Raw genomic sequence first — 16,648 nt, 5'->3', positions numbered from 1 at the left:
GTGCCAGAATTTTGCAGTGCTGAATGATTTGTTTCAATATTCAGTTAAATAAAATGGGATGGTGGTGGTTGTTTCATGAAGGTTTGCTACAACTGCAAACAATGAGAGATTTTTTTCTCCCTAGGAATGGCATAATAATAATAATAATAATAATAATAATAATAATAATAATAATAATACAAATAAATTAAATAAATTCAAATTTTATTGCGGCTATAAGCCCATAAAAACATAAAATATGTAATATATGACATAAAGTTACAGCAAACCATAGACCCTGGAGTCATAGGGAAACAAACCACAGCACAAATACAAGTTTTAAAATTGCAACCAGGGAGCAGAAAACAAAAAAATTAGTGGTCGTGTAGTTGGCCACAGCGCCTTTTTTGAGATATGACAGAGTTTAGAAACCTTGCCACCTGCAAGGTTGTATAGGAGTCATTGTCTTGCAGGAGTAAGGCAAGGTGTGACTCAGCTGGTGCACCTGTAAGTTTCTGAGTTATTGGTCTTAGTAATTTTGCCCGAGCCTCACTATGCAGGGAACAGATAAAGATTATATGATGGAGAGATTCCGTCGACTTTTTATCACAATCACAGAAGGCGGAAACTAGGCCCTTGGAAAATCTATGTCTCAGGACATTAGAAGGAAAAACATTAAACCTCGCTTTGGTGAAAGCGAATCGGTGCCCAGCAGTGGAGAGGGAGGATAGGTATAGAGGGACATGATGTATTGGAGTAACTCCAAAATTCCGAGGCGAGCAGACACCCCCACCCAGCATATGATTACGCTGCAGCTCCAAATCGTCCAGTCTTTGTTTGATTAATCTTTTTGCCGAAGCAGGGTCTAATTTAAGCGAATCTGAAGGAGAGATTCCAAAAGACAGAAGTTTGGCGTGGATTTTCCCAGTCCAAGGGTTTGCAAATTCGTCACGCCAAAGACATTGGACGAGATAATGGCTGGGTAATCTATGCCAAAGAGTTAACCAGTAGGTGAATATTCGTTTCCATAAGAGAGTCTGTAGTGAAGGAATCTTCAATTCTAGTCGTATAGCTGCATTACTAACACACGTAGGGAGTTTTAAAAGCTGGCGAAGAAACTGATTTTGCAGCACCTCCAGCGGGGCCGGATTTACCAGAGCTGCCCAAAGCGGAGCAGCATAAGTAAGAGTGGTAATAACTTTTGCGTTGTACACCTTTAAAGCCGAGGGCACGTGTAGGGCTCCGTCTGAGAAAAAGAACTGGAGAAGTGCATGCGATAGAGTTTTGCCCTTGTTAAGTAGATGTAGAACTTGGGATTTCCAGCTCAGGTTGTATTGGAAAACAATCCCTAGATATTGGAACTTAAAAACTTGATCTATTTTTACTCCACCAAGCTTCCACTGAAAAAGTTTCCGACTTCTAGAGAAGACTACAACTTTTGATTTTGAGTGGTTGATGGACAATTGGTTAGATTGACAGTAAGCAGTAAAGATCTTTAACGCCCTACATAGCCCAACCCTTGAGTAAGAAAGGATCACCGCATCATCTGCGTATAAAAGCAGCGGACAACGGTAGTTTGCGATGCGGGGGGCGTGAATGTAAGCGTGCGACTCGTTTAGAGGCTCTCTCATATCACTGACAAACAGGTTGAAAAGGTAAGGTGCTAATATACAACCTTGTCGGACTTTATTTATCGGGACCGCATTTGTAAGGTCACCAGCGGGGGTAAGTCTAATTCTGGCAGAGGATCCACCATGCAGTTGGATCATGAGCCAAAGGAGCCTTTTATCAATGCCCCACCTCGCCAATTTCTCCCATAGAATGGTTCTGGGGATGCTGTCGAAGGCTGCCTTCAGGTCTATGAAGGCAGCGCATAAATGTCCTCGACTGGGGAAGGAGTATTTCCTTGCAAGATGATAAAGGATTATGGCATGATCTATGGTGGAACGATTGGGTCTAAAGCCCGCTTGTTCATGGCCAATCAGGTTGGATTCTTCTGCCCATTGAGACAGTTTAGACAGCAACAAGCGGGCATAAATTTTCCCTATAGTCGAAAGGAGGCTGATACTACGATAGTTCCCTGGATCAGCAGGAGGACCTTTTTTATAGATTGGTATAATAATGGCTTCCTTCCATGTCTTGGGAATACAGCCAGTAACATTAATGGCGTCAAAGGTTTTGGCCAGGATTCCTGACCACCACTCAGGATGTGATTTAATGGCCTCTGCAGGAACCAAGTCAGGGCCGGGGGCCTTACCCACTTTCAACTGGGATATTAGGACTGATATTTCGCCTGGATCTGTGGGCGGCCATCTGGGTAGGTGTTCGAACAAGTGCTCCAGATGAGGAACCGGAGCTTCTGCCTGTGAGAAACATTTCCTAAGGAACTGTTCCCAAGTAGGGGCCGGGATAACAGTCAAGGGATATTTCCTAGCTCTACTGTTAATTAGTGTTAATTAGATACAAAGTATCCTAGGCAGAAGTCTTAAGATTTGCTGGGATTAAATGGAATGGCTTTTAAAATTCTTAAAAGTTTTATTGTTCCTGTCATTTCATGCAGTCAGAAAATTTGTTTGCATTCTTAGTCAAGCTCTAAACATAGCTAAGTGCCTAAAGAGGTTTCTGAACATCTAAGAACATTTAAGAATACTACCCACCTCCAAACCTCATGAGAAGAGAAGACTCCCTGGAAAAGACCCTGATGTTAGGAAAGATGGAGGGCACAAGGAGAAGGGGACGACAGAGGATGAGATGGTTGGACAGTGTTCTCGAAGCTACTAACATGAGTTTGGCCAAACTGCGAGAGGCAGTGAAGGATAGGCGTGCCTGGCGTGCTCTGGTCCATGGGGTCATGAAGAGTCGGACATGACTGAACGACTGAACAACAACAACAACAACAACCCACCTCCAAATTAGAAAACACAAAATAAATTGAATTTCAAAATGCTCTCTAGACCCAGGAATGCGGAAACTATGCAGAAATACTAGCACTATTTTTCAGAAGCGAAACATGCTTTAAGCCATGAGAGGGTGCATTATACAGGTGAAACTCGAAAAATTAGAATATCGTGGAAAAGTTCATTTCTTTCAGTAATTCAACTTAAAAGGTGAAACTAATATATGAGATAGACTCATGACATGCAAAGCTAGATGTGTCAAGCCTTTATTTGTTATAATTGTGATGATTATGGCGTACAGCTGATGAGAACCCCAAATTAACAATTTCAACTTTGGGGTTTTCATCAGCTGTACGCCATAATCATCACAATTATAACAAATAAAGGCTTGACATATCTCGCTTTGCATGTCATGAGTCTATCTCATATATTAAACTCCAGTAGCCAATGAAAACAATTGCTTACATAAATGGACTTTTCCACGATATTCTAATTTTTCGAGTTTCACCTGTAGAAACAAGGAAATCCCAGCATACCAACTTAACAGTCATCACAATAGATTTGCCACTTGGTGGGAACTAAATATTTAAAAGCCTTGTTTATTACTGCCAGACCTACTTGAAATATTGCCAGCATTACTTACAGGCAATGCCACTCACAATCTGTTTTGCACTGTGCCCTTTCAACAGAAACACACACACACACACACACACACACACACACACACACACTTGCTCAACTACAGCTCTCATCATCCCTGACCATTGGTCATGCTGGCTGTGGCTGATAGGACATGCAGTCTAACAGCACCTGCAGGACCACTGGTTCCCCACCCCTAATTTAAACAGAGTCTTATAACCTCTTAGATATGTATTGTAGCATAAGCTGTCATGGATTAGAATCCACTTCCAATATATGTATCTGATGAAGGCTCTGGTCCACAAAAAACCTTGGCCTTTGTTTGGAAGACCATGTGACTTACTTTACAGAGGCCACACCTCTATTTTAGGGCCAGCAGCTCCAAGTTCAGTTTCAGGAGGAAGAATCATAAAAAGGAGACCAGGCCTTGAAGTTCCCCATCCACAGTTAGCATTTGGACAGCAGACTGAACAGGCACAACGCACACCTCCTGGTTGTAGCGTTTCCTGCTACAGTGAGATGCCTTGTATTTATGTTTAAACTACATGCCTTCTAAAGTAATGCTTTCTAAATTTGCATCTATACAAATAAATCAGCATATGCCAATTTTATATCAGTCTGTGCCCTCTTTCTTCCTCCTTTTTGGTGATTTCTTTCATTCTGTCCTTCCTTTCTTACTTTCTCTCCCCCTGCCTCTTTTTTGGGGAGGAACAGCAGTGAAGGATAGGCGTGCCTGGTGTGCTCTGGTCCATGGGGTCACGAAGAGTCGGACACGACTGAACGACTGAACAACAACAACAATGTGTAAATGGTTACCTTAACCACAGGACATTTTTTTTAGATGTTTACTTTAAAAGATTCTTTAGAATTGCTAAAGTCATCCTCAACTACTAACCAATATGGCAAAGTGATGGCCCAAGCAAATACACACTACAAGGGAAATTTGGGGTGAGGGAGAGAGAGAATCTTCTACATGGTGCCCATTGTTATAGCCCACAATTCCAGGCAGCACTTCCTCTGTGGCTACAATTTGTAGGTGTTCTTTTCACTTGGGAAACTGGTAAAAGAAATAACATTGTTTGATCATAGACAGAAACCCAGTGTTCTCACTTCTGTTTTCTGCAGACTATTCTCCTTTCTTCCTTCTAGCTACTCTGCAGGAGTCTTCCAAAATTACTGGCTTGGGGAAATTGCACATGCTGTCATTTTATTCTTAACAGTGCCACTACTGCTGCGTAAAAGCAGATAAAGCATCAGTTGACTACATAAATTCAAAAGCTATCTCTCCAAAAGGTTTGGTCCAGATGAGCATTAATATAGGTCACAAACAAATACTTCGTAAGCTGTTTTGCAGTCAGCTGTACAGGTGAGAAAGCAAGTTGCCCAAGTAACCTAAAGTCGCTCACACTGCTTAATGAAATACCTTAGATCTCAGCTATCACTTGGCTAAATTGATACTACCTTTTAAAGAAACCTGGGCCATTCTAAGTACGTACAGTCTCATCATATATACCGATAGCAAATCCAGTTTTTCAAGTGCTAATCTTTATGCAGCCAAAACAGCAGGATTACACACTGAAGGGAGAGGCATCATTGGGCTAAGAAGGATCCTGGAAAAAAGAATGGCTGGCTGGGACCCTGAAGGAAGTTCTCCACACTGCCATGTTTTGTTTTCTGACCCTATAGATCAAAATACAGCATTGAAGGGGGGGGGGGGGGGAAATCAACTAAAGTGACATTATTGATGTCCAAGTTTCACGAGATGCAAAAGTCCCCAAGAGTGCATGCTCAATCCAATTAACTTTGAACAAGTCTCCATAGGTAGTTTCTGAGCTCATATGAAATCAAGCTTATTTTAAACTTAATGCTAACTGCACAACTGCTTCTTTATTTGGGACCAGGGCTATAGTTTTCAAACTGTAACTAACTGAAATCCATGTAGAAAATTCTTTCCAGTAGCACCTTAGAGACCAACTGAGTTTGTTCTTGGTATGAGCTTTCGTGTGCATGCACACTTCTTCAGATACCCATTTCATGCGGCTCAATGTGGTGCCTTCCATAGTTCCAGTTACAGGTGGGTAGCCGTGCTGGTCTGCCATAGTCGAAACAAAATAGAAAATTCTGAAATTTTTGGGTGTGTTTACTGGAATTAAATAAGTTTTTAGCAGACATCTAAAATGGTTTTATAAGGGGGCCTGCCTAATGTTTATCACATGAAAAGACCAACTCCTCACAGATGCAAAATGAGTAACAACTGGACAGCTCTAAAAGCAAATGAATCTCCATCTTCTTGTTGGAGCAACATTAAGCAAATGCTAAGTCGGGATGCGGGGGGCGCTGTGGGTTAAACCACAGAGGCTAGGGCTTGCTGATCAGAAGGTCGGCGGTTCGAATCCCTGCGATGGGGGTGAGCTCCCGTTGCTCGGTCCCTGCTCCTGCCCACCTAGCAGTTCAAAAACACTTGAAAGTGCAAGTAGATAAATAGGTACCGCTCCGGCGGGAAGGTAAACGGCATTTCCGTGCACTGCTCTGGTTTGCCAGAAGCAGCTTAGTCATGCTGGCCACATGACCCAGAAGCTGTACGCTGGGTCCCTTGGCCAGTAACGCGAGATGAGTGCCCAGAGTCGTCCGCGACTGGACCTAATGGTCAGGGTTCCCTTTACCTTTACCTTTAAGTGCTGTGAACATGTTCTGTGGAGCTTAGGGCAAAGGCCACAGGCAGCACTCCTCTCTTCCTCCACTCATATGCTTTGTGCATAGTTATTACCAGTCAATGCAACAGTGCAAAGGATTATTTTCCTGAGCTCCTATGTACATAATTCTGTAGAGACTTTTGTGAATTTTACTCCAAACCAAGACATTCTTTTGTATGAATTTATAAGGAAAAGGGACAAATCATAAGGGGAAAAAGAGGCAAACTGGGCGAGAAATAAAGCTCTGACAGAAATCTTTTCAAAAGAATAAATGTTGCCAATGATATAAAAATATTATTGAGAGGCAATGCTATCCAACCAAGTGTGCGTGTTAGCTCTTCCATTTGAAGATCCTTGACTTTTGTGCAATTCAGCAAACAACTAATGCATTCATAAACATGATGAGTCCTTTAATATGAGCAATAAATCTGAGTTTGAGCCACATGGTTCTGGAAGCAGAAGCAGCTGCACAGACTGCAATTAAGCAAACTCGGTTGTACCCAAAACTCAGGCAGCAGAAATCAGAGGCGGTGAGCAGGCTGGCGGGGGCAACAAAGTACTGAAACAGCGAAAAACTTTAGTAGTCCCAGGAGACTCTACCAATGTATTTAAAAATCTGTTTTTAAATTTGCCACCCATCCCAAGAATATCCCCAGTTGCTTCTGTAGTGATCATGTAAAGGAAGGCAAGAGATAGGAGTCTTTGTCACCTAAAGCATGCAAGTACATCTCCATGTATTATTTAAAATGTTTATTGGCATGGGGGACTCTGAAGCATCTTGACAAGCATATTGCTTTCAACCCAATATGCATAGCCATTGCCATAGCTCAATGTATTTTTGTCTTTTTTAAAAAACAGAATGGGAATTTAAGCACATACCGGTAATATATGCAAAATCAAGTGACAAAGTCCACACATGGAAACTGCTTAAGTTCCTTTTCCAAGGCGGGGAGGTAAAAAGTGTTTCCAACTAGCAGTGATTGATATGTGTTATGGTTTTAGGTAGACAGATGTAATGGACATCAAAACCCCATACAGAAGTGTCAGGGATTTGCCTTCTCCTCGCAAGGAGAGCCCGGGCGGTGGTCCTACTCGTGAGAAGAGGCAGGGCGGGAGTACTCCTCGCAAGGAGAGAGGGGAAAGAGATCCTCCGAGGGGGGAGGATCGGGACAAGGAACTTCCTCGAGAGAAGGTCTTGCTTAGGTACAGGGATCCCCAGCCACTGCTGTCATCTGACTCCTCTCAAAGCCCATCGCTAGAGCTCTCTCCCTCAGAAGAGGAGGAGGAGCAGACGGTCAGGGATGCAAGGGAGAGACCCAGCACGCCAGCCGACGCGATCGGAGGGAGAGTTGCAGCTTCCGGCACAGGCACAGCATAGGGGGGCTAGGAGACCCAGAAGATATCGTTTCAGGGTGCCGAGGCTTTGGTGATGGGCGGGAAACCGGAGAGAAGCACTTCCAGATTCTGCAAGTGACTGAGCAGTCATGTTTTTAGCTAGCTCTGCACTGTAAATAAGTATGCACAATAAAGTAGTCTTTAGAGTAAGAGGACTCTGTCGTTACTTGTGAGCAACACCCTGGGTTATCCTGACAAGAAGATTTAAAAATTCACTTTTGCAAAATCACTAAAAATTGAAGTAATTTTATTTCTTCATTTAAAATGAATAGGATGTTCAGCATGAGAAGATGGAGTTTTTCTACTGCTAGTTTTAAATCCTTAGCAGGAAGGGTGCATCAACCTCTGTGATGCAAAACAGTAACACTCAGAATTTTGCCACTTACACAGTATAAAACTAAATGTTTGTCTATTAATAGTCATTTACTGAGGTCAGTGATAAACACCTCTCATTGTTACAATCTTAAACTAGGAGGCTTCCTTCACTGGAAGATTCATAGTTTTGAAAAATGCTTTGAAAGCTTTTCTAAGGATTCTATTGTTCGCAAGTCAAAGACTTGCAAGAGCCACTTGCCAGCTGCATCTTCCAGCCTTGTTGTTCCTGTGATTTATTTGCAGTTGCAAATCTTGCATTACATTTGCCAGCTTCTAGGCTGTAGCTTCTCAGAATACAACATATGTATTCATGACCCCACTTTTATAATCTAAGAAGATTAACCCAGAGCAGTGGGGGGGGGGGAATGATTTGATTAAAAATGTGGAGCAATGTGCAAAACTTAAATTATTTAATTAATTAATTCTTGGTATGCCTATTTTGAAACCATTATTTTAGTTTCAAAGGTACCTTATATCCCAAATACCAATGTGGCTCTAAAGGTATGAACCAATGTTAAAAGCAACAATAATTAGAATCCTAGAAGGTCCATTTCATATTTATATACAGGGCTGGATTTAGGTTTGATGAGGCCCTAAGCTGCTGGAGGTAATGGGGCCCTTTATATGTCCAGCTGTCCTTTGTCAACAACAAATTGTCGCTGTTTTTTGTGTTGAATATATGCTATATGGTAATTTATGGACCTAATAGGTATCTCAAGCCATTTGCACATAACAAAATATGTTTTTTATCAAAGTAATTGTTGAACTGAAATACAGTTAAGAAGAAGTATATTAATAGTGAATTTGGGGGGGAGGGGGGCCAAGAGAGTGGGGCCCTAAGCTATAGCTTGTTTAGCTTATACGTAAATCCGGCACTGTTTATATATGTTCCAGACCATGAAAAGGCTAGCATCAAAACGCTCTGGCACAATGTGGAAGCGGATCTGTGGATCTTCAGCTTCTACAGTTGTGGCTCCCCTGGTCATGCTATAAAAAGGGTTGACCGAGCAACAGGGAAGAGATACTGCTAGGCTACACATTATAGCCACCACAGGGATACTGATCCCCATGGCAACTGTAATATGTATCTCAGCTCAGAGACTGGCAGGGTCCTAACCATCCCACACAGGAGAACTCTTGCACTTGTCCTAGTGAATTGCATATTCCTCATCAACACAACAAATGGGGATTTAACACTTACCCCTGACCCTTACGGCATCACAGTTTGAGGAATCTATACTAGGGCAATGAAAGACCAGATAGAAAATGAGAAGAAATTCTTGGTTCTGCTTGGCACCTTAGCAGTTTTACAGACCTGACACAAATTGACAAATGCACTCTGTTCAGAGTTCATATACATACCCGCTGTTTTTCAGGATCCACATAGCGAATGCCGAAGTAGTCTTTTTCCAGCAAACTGTAATGATTGCAAACATGATCTATGAGAAACTGGCCTTTGGTCTCTCTCTGAAAAGGAAAAAGGACATATATATATATAGTAAGGCTATAGGTTATTTCTACATAATTATTATGGCTATATTTAAACACACTTTATATATTAATTATGTTGCTTCATGAAGTGGGGATTCTATTCCACTAGAAATATCTATTCTCTCCTTCAATCAGCACCACAGTTTCACCAGTCTAAAGTCCTCCTCAGGCATTACAAAGTTTTAAGAGTGAATGCAGATACTCTGCCCCCTCCAACTCCCATCTTGTTGGGTTCAGAGGCAAGGGCTTGAATGTGTGTTACTTAAGACCACCAGAATGTGAGAATAGCCTGCTGGATCCGGAATTGTGAAAAATATTTTAGCAAAGTGCCCAATTATTCAATTAATTAAGCAGCTAAAAAGTTTTAGAAGGGAAATATCATTTTTAACCAAACATCTTACAAGCACTACACCTGGAAAGCATGAAGCCAAGAACAACAGTGTTCAAGGATTTACTCTCTAATCCATTCATTTTATTGGATTATCAATCTTCCTGATCCCTATACACAGAGTACTTGAGTTAATTAGTGCAATCATTTTATTCAAACCAACAACAAAGCTCTTCTTCTGAACCAAAAGCTATACTAAATAGGTACATGAGCAATAGACAAGTTTCAACAAAAGATACGAAGACTGAGAGGCAAGTTTGTTAGTAGCCTATCACTCATTTTGAGAATCTCATTCAGTGGAAATATAGTTGGTATATACAGTATATACCGGATCTATACGCAGCTAGGGAGAAATGCAACCAGATAGCTCCTTTACGCTCAAGTACAGGTGTAGCCAATGTGGTGCCCTTCAGATCATCTTGTTGGACCACCATCAGCCACAGACGGCCAATGGTCAGAGATGAAGGCAGCTATAGTCCAACAACAACAAGAGGACAACATGCTGGCTGCCCCTGCTCAAGTACGTATTTGAAGAGCTATATGAGCTTTGGCATTTAACCCACGTCTGGTTGCTTGTGGCAGGCAACCAAGTGCCCCAATTCCTCAATAAGGACCAGCAGCAGAGTTGTGAGCAGACCATACAGTGCTGCCCTGTGGTGCACTGCTATGTGAGCTGCCTGTCTGGTACTCTGTCAGACACAAGAGATGATCATGACAGACAAGGATCACTAGCAGCAACCACAGTATACAGATAGTGTGTGTGTGTGTGTGTGGGAGAGAGAGAGAGAGAGAGAGAGAGAGAGAGAGAGAGAGAGAGAAGCAGAGTAAAGCAAAGACTGGAAGACCTTTCACCGCAAAGTCATAGCCGCATCCAAGCTACTTAGTAGATGTTCAAACTCTCTTGGTAAGGTATGTACATCTTTCTTAACTTAGGGAAGTTCCCCATGGCAGCAGGTTTTTTTTATATGTCTAAAAAAAATTATATGTCTAAAATTAGCAGCCTTATACCTGGTGTTGCTCTGAAATTATAAGAAACAAACAAAGCAAACTATGCAATTTTGAAACCAGTAATTAAAATCAGTGCAGTTTTTAAAAGGTTCAGTCTACCACCTTGGTTCAAAATAGTACATGATTATATCCAAACTGCTCCTTCATCTCAAGCATCACCACAAAAATGGTGTCCAAATGCGTATCAAAAAGGCAAGAAACTTTCCCAAACACTAGCTGAAAGTACACAGTGTTGGCCAGCAATTCTAAGGAACCAAACATAAATTTTAAAAATTGAGATTTAGAAATAAATACTGTAATCTGTTAGTTTTACGGCTGTGCACAGTCCCACCCCCCAGACCCGGAGATCCAGCCTGACCCAGGGAACTCCTGACCCACAATCCAGCCCCAAATCACCACAGGAACCCTCATGACAAATTGGGTGGAAATATTTCAAAAAGCATCCAAATGCCTAGAGAACAGAGAAACAACTTTCCAGAATATATAGTAGACACATGTAGGTATGTATATCCTGCATGTACATCAGCTCTCAATAGACTCCATCTCAGATTATTAACCAGATCCATACTTGATTAGCTTCTCTAATGCTACAGGATCTTTTGTTCTAAGACCACTCACTGGACACCTCCTCAGAACATTTGAGAACCTTGGCTCTAAAGCAAAAATCACCAATACTGAGCCACAGGTAGGGAGGTAAGAAATGTTTTCTTCTTTGGATAACTATTATTAAATTTCCTCTCTCTTTCTTGTTAGAAAGTGTTGAGAGATAAAAGTTTTTAATTTGCTTTATGGAAACTGTTATTCAGAGTCACCTCTATGTCCATTAAAATATGAAGTCATTTCTTTTGCATTTACATTTACATTACTTCAGTTTAGGATTCAAATATAGCATGCTTCCAAGCAAGCATAATTAAAGAGTGAGCTGCAACATATTTTCCCAGAGGTTTACCAGTGTCATAAGCACACAGGCAATTTCAGTTATAGATCACCATTTCAAGTAATGCCAATAGATGACCCCTAACATCTGCTCCTCACCAATTTCCTGTGAGATACATGTTTACACATGGGAGCAGTAGAGGCAGGCAGGTTAATTGCATTTCTTGAATAATCTCACTGAGTCAGTTGAGTGAGACTATTCCTAAATGAATAATTCCATAAAACCAAGTCATTGGTGCTCTTCCATTTCTATAGTCACCAGGTCACTGACTAAATCCTGCTTTCAAGCCAGAAGTTTGCTTGAACTTTCAGAGTTTGCTTTGAACTTTCAAAGCTTGCTTTGAAAAAACAACAACTCAATTTTGCACAAGAGAAAACTTTGTTACAAACTTAAGGGTCTCTTCATAAAATCCATTCTATACACTTCTTTTGGTTCCCCTAGATCAGGAGTGGGGAACCTCTGGCCCTTCAGATGTTACTGAACTCCATCAGTGTCAACCAACACAGCATATGGACAGAGATGATCGAATTTGTTATCCAGCAAAATCTGGAGGGCCTCAAGTTCCTCATCTCGCCCTGGATATTGTAGTTAACAGCCCAACCTTGAAATGCTGCTTAAGTGAATTTAATGCCAAAGAAAAGAAAATATTTTTGTCCCATGGCAGTGAATGGGTAGGAGCTTTTCACAGATGTAAAGGTGGGACTATAGAGAGCTGCTTGGCATGGTAAACCTGTTCATTGGGGGGGGGGGATATAGTTTTTACTCCCGACATAGGACCTATGTTCAGCTCATTTGTGTATTGTCTTCCTCACCCACTTGCAGGCAATTTAATGTTGCTAACTTAAAAAGGAAATGGCTGTGCCTTTGTTCTAAAGTGTCATCCCTCACGAGGCAGCTTGGAAAAAATATGGATTAATTTTTTTTCTCTAATGCGCCATTCCTCAGGAGACTGATCTGAAAGTATGTGAATTATATACAGTTTCTTCCCACAACAAAATGCCTCATCTCATAGATTTGCATCTACAAATGGACAATAGAGAAATAATTCCTTTATTTCCCATGTTGGAGTTGAGCTGTACAATTTTAAATGAAAGCTTCCAACTCAGAAAACACATTTTAGAATCATCCAGCTAGGGCTGGGAACCCTTGTCCAAAACCCTGGAGAGCTGCTGTCAGTAGTGTAGATGACAATGAACTAGAAGAACCAAGGGTCTGACTCTGTATAAGAGTTTCCTACATTCCTATAAAATGCAAGAGGAGATGGGGAAGAGAGAGAGGCATGGAAGTAGAGAGAGTCTTCCTTACCAAACAAAGAAGGGAAGTGGAACTCTTAAGAGTTCTAATTCAAGTCCAGTCAGAATGAAGCTCTTCATTATAAAGCAGTGTGCAAAAAACCCAGTCCACTTAAAATGGATGATATAGTTAGCTCAGTAGCAAAAAATAACTTTAGTTGAGCTTCTTCATCATCTGAACATATGCAGATAAAGTGCAGTCCTACCCTTATCTACTCAGAAGAAAGTCCCATTGAATTTAATGGAGCTAATTCCCAGGTTAAGTGGGGCTGGAATTTCAGCTTCACACACTATTGTCTATTAAAATGTCAGAAAGAATGCCACCTTTCCAGCAAACGCTTTAGGCAAAATGCAGATGCATGCATGAGCACGATTAGGCTTTCAGCTTGTTCACCAAACAGCAGGTCCATATGCCCCACAACAAATTTTGAAACTCTCCCAAGCTGCTGCATGGTGAGGAGTGCTGTTGTTCAACAGAAGATGAGGAAGGATGAAATGTCTGCATTACATTCCTGTGTCCTTTGAATCTTAACTAGGTGCTCTTTATGCAGTCCAATTTAGTATGGTTGCAATGTTAAGAGACTCAGTTCTGTGTTAAAATGAAAAAAGAGCCAAAGCTTGCTTGCTTGCTTACTTTACATAGCTGGTTGTACAATGGACAGTAGAAAAGAATATGTTCTGGAAACCTGTTAAGGACCAACAATTCCACACAGTACAAGGTAACAGCTTTGCTCTGGCTTTGATGTATTAAATTGTGAATATGACTAAGGGGCCCAAGGAGAATGATTGGATTTTCAGTTGATAGAATGGAGGATAGAGAGGAAGAGGAAACTGAAACTATGTCCCAGTCAACTTTTAAGGAGAAGAGCCTGCAGGTGAAATTGGGCGGTGGGGGGGAGGGAAACCCTCAAGGGAACTGTCAATAGGATAAGGACTCTGTGGCAGAAGAGTGGGCAGAAGAATGAGACACAAGAGGAACAGAACGTTGGGCTGAGTTACAGTGAGTGACAGGTAAACAATGGTTGGCCTAAAAGGCATTGTCCCATTAGGGGCTTTGAAAAAGACAGTGGCTACAAGAGACAGAGAGACACAGGGAATGCAATGAGAAAGTTAAAGAAAGCATATGTAAAGGAGTTAGCATGGTCGTGAAGGAGAAGACTTAGGATATGAGCATTCTGTATACAGTGACTACTTGTTATGGATGTTATGTTCCTTAATTAAATAGATGTTTATGTTTTAACTAGATGCAGCCTTGATAGTGCACTTTGAGGAAGCTCTATAGAGGCTCATCAACCATTTTGCCCAAACCTGAATGGAGTTTAGCCTCCCCATCAGCCTGATGAAGACCAACATTTTTGGTCAGGACATCACCAGCACTCCATGCATCAGCATTGCTGACCACATACTTGAGGTGGTAGACAATTTTGTCTGCCTGGGCTCCACCATAACCAGCAACCTTTCTATTGACACTGAGCTGGACTAGCTTATTAGTAAGGCAGCTACGGAAATGGCTTGCCTCTTGAAAAGGGTATACAATAATATGATGCTAATGACCAATAGATGAAGGTCTACCAGGCTTGTGTGTTGAGCACACTGCTTTATGGAAGTGAGCCATGGGCAACACAAACCTGCCAGGAGCAAAGCCTCAATGCTTTCCATATGCGTCAGGAAGATTTGGGGCATCACGTGGCAGGACAGAGTCTCAAACAAAGATGTGCTCTTCCTAGCCCACATGTTCACACTTCTGTCCCAGTGATGCCTACGTTGACATGGGAAAGGGCCATAGCTTAGTGATAGAGCATCTGCCTTGCATGCAGAAGTTCCCAGGTTCAATTCCCAGCATCTCCGAGTAGGGCTGGGAGAGACTTCAGCCTAAAACCCTGGAGAGCTACTTCCAGTCTGTGTAGACAATACTGAGCTAGATGGACTAATAGTTTGACTCAGGGCAGGACAATTTCCTGTGTTTCTATGATCCTCCTATTGTTCAAGGTACTGAGTTGTGTCAGAAGTGGAAGAAAAATCACAAAAAGTATTGATCGGCTATGAGATTTCACTTTATACAATGGAAGAAGAATGATATACGCAATGTGAATTCATAGGGCATGCAATGCAATATCCCTGTCTCCCCTTTTGCCATCATATGCAGTTTATCCACTTTGCCAATATAAGGTGCGAAAGAACAGTCATGGCTTCCCCAAAGAATTTTGGGAACTGAAGTGTGGTGAAGGGCTGAGTTTTCTAGTCCTCTGCCCAGAACTATGGTTGATATAACCTCAGTCTCCAAACTTTCCTTTCTGTGGCAGTTATCAGAGAGCTGGTTACAGCCTGGCAACATAGGGATGGGAAAATCCAGTCCATTTCTATTGAATGCCAGTTTTGCATCAGTTAATACATAAGTTCACTATGTGTGTTCACGCTTAAAACATCAGATCCATCAATCACATCCAAGTCCTCGAAATCAGTGGTGAACTAGTATTCCATTAATGATTCTATTAGACCATTCAGCAGCTAGAAAACACAGCACACTTTAGTCCCAAACAGAATTCATGTGGTTAAAATCCTCTTTAAATTAATTGCATTCATATAAAAAGGAGAGTCTGTTGACCTTGAAAGTACCAGATTATATTTCTTCCCATCTGTAACATTTAATCCAAATTACATAAACCAAATGTGGTCGCTATTTTAAGATCTAGCAGTGAAAACCAAAATCAGTTAGGGTTCCAATGCAATACACATTTACTTGGGATTAAGTCCCACTGAACTCAGTGGGATTTACTTCTGAGTAGATCCACAAAAGACTGATGCTCAAGAGAATGACCACTGAAAAGCCTTTTTACCCATGAAAGAAAAATGAAATAAAATCTTATTCGAAGTCCACATAAGTTATCAGCACAAGACACAGACATCTTGATATGTCAGCCAGGCAGCATAAAACCTGGAGTAGTCATTTGTGACAGCCTGAAAGAAGAGACAATTGAATTCTTTCATTGTACAGGAGTTACCTTTCCTGGCCATCTGTAGGCTATGAATCTTACTCCACAGATGAGCCGATATGTGGCGGTTTTGAACTACTATCATGACTATATCCTCTGGCTCTCATAAGCTGTAAAGTAATTGGTTTGATTCATCAAGACATGACACCGTTTGTAGGCAAGTGAAACATGCTAGTATATGACATGCCAGCTGAACTCCTACTAAGACACCTTTAACTGCTACAATATCTTAGGTGTACTGAGTTGCACTGAGACATTTAGGAATTCCATGATTCCTAAATGATGAGACAGTATTTTCAGTCGGTGAGAGCTTTGTAGTGGACAAGGTTTCCTATGTGGAGACAGCCTCTGTGTAACGGGGGAGGGTTTTTGGGTTTTTTTACAAATGTGAAAGTCAGGAAACATTTGAAACTTGTTCAGAAATCACCCGCATGCTCTCATTGTGCTTTACAGAATACATTCCTTTTTTCTACCATGAAAAATATCAAGACTGGACCTTAGTAAAAGCATTCAAAATAAACTATATAATGAAGATGGTGAGCAGTTATCTGTAGAACAATA

The 16,648-nt window shown here is 41.4% G+C and overlaps 1 protein-coding gene across 2 annotated transcripts in view; it reads right to left on the bottom strand.

Moving 5' to 3' along the window:
* FRMD3 (FERM domain containing 3) overlaps positions 1-16,648 on the bottom strand; it is a 146,588-nt gene that overhangs the window by 72,176 nt on the left and 57,764 nt on the right. For both annotated transcript variants that reach the window (XM_033163792.1, XM_033163793.1), the window contains exon 2: positions 9,341-9,445. In XM_033163792.1, the coding sequence (XP_033019683.1) occupies positions 9,341-9,445 (105 nt within the window). The remainder of the gene's footprint in view (positions 1-9,340; positions 9,446-16,648) is intronic.

Source organism: Lacerta agilis, chromosome 11, assembly GCF_009819535.1.
Source record: "Lacerta agilis isolate rLacAgi1 chromosome 11, rLacAgi1.pri, whole genome shotgun sequence".
NCBI classification, from domain to species: Eukaryota; Metazoa; Chordata; class Lepidosauria; order Squamata; family Lacertidae; genus Lacerta; species Lacerta agilis.
This window is presented reverse-complemented; position numbering and strand designations above follow the sequence as displayed.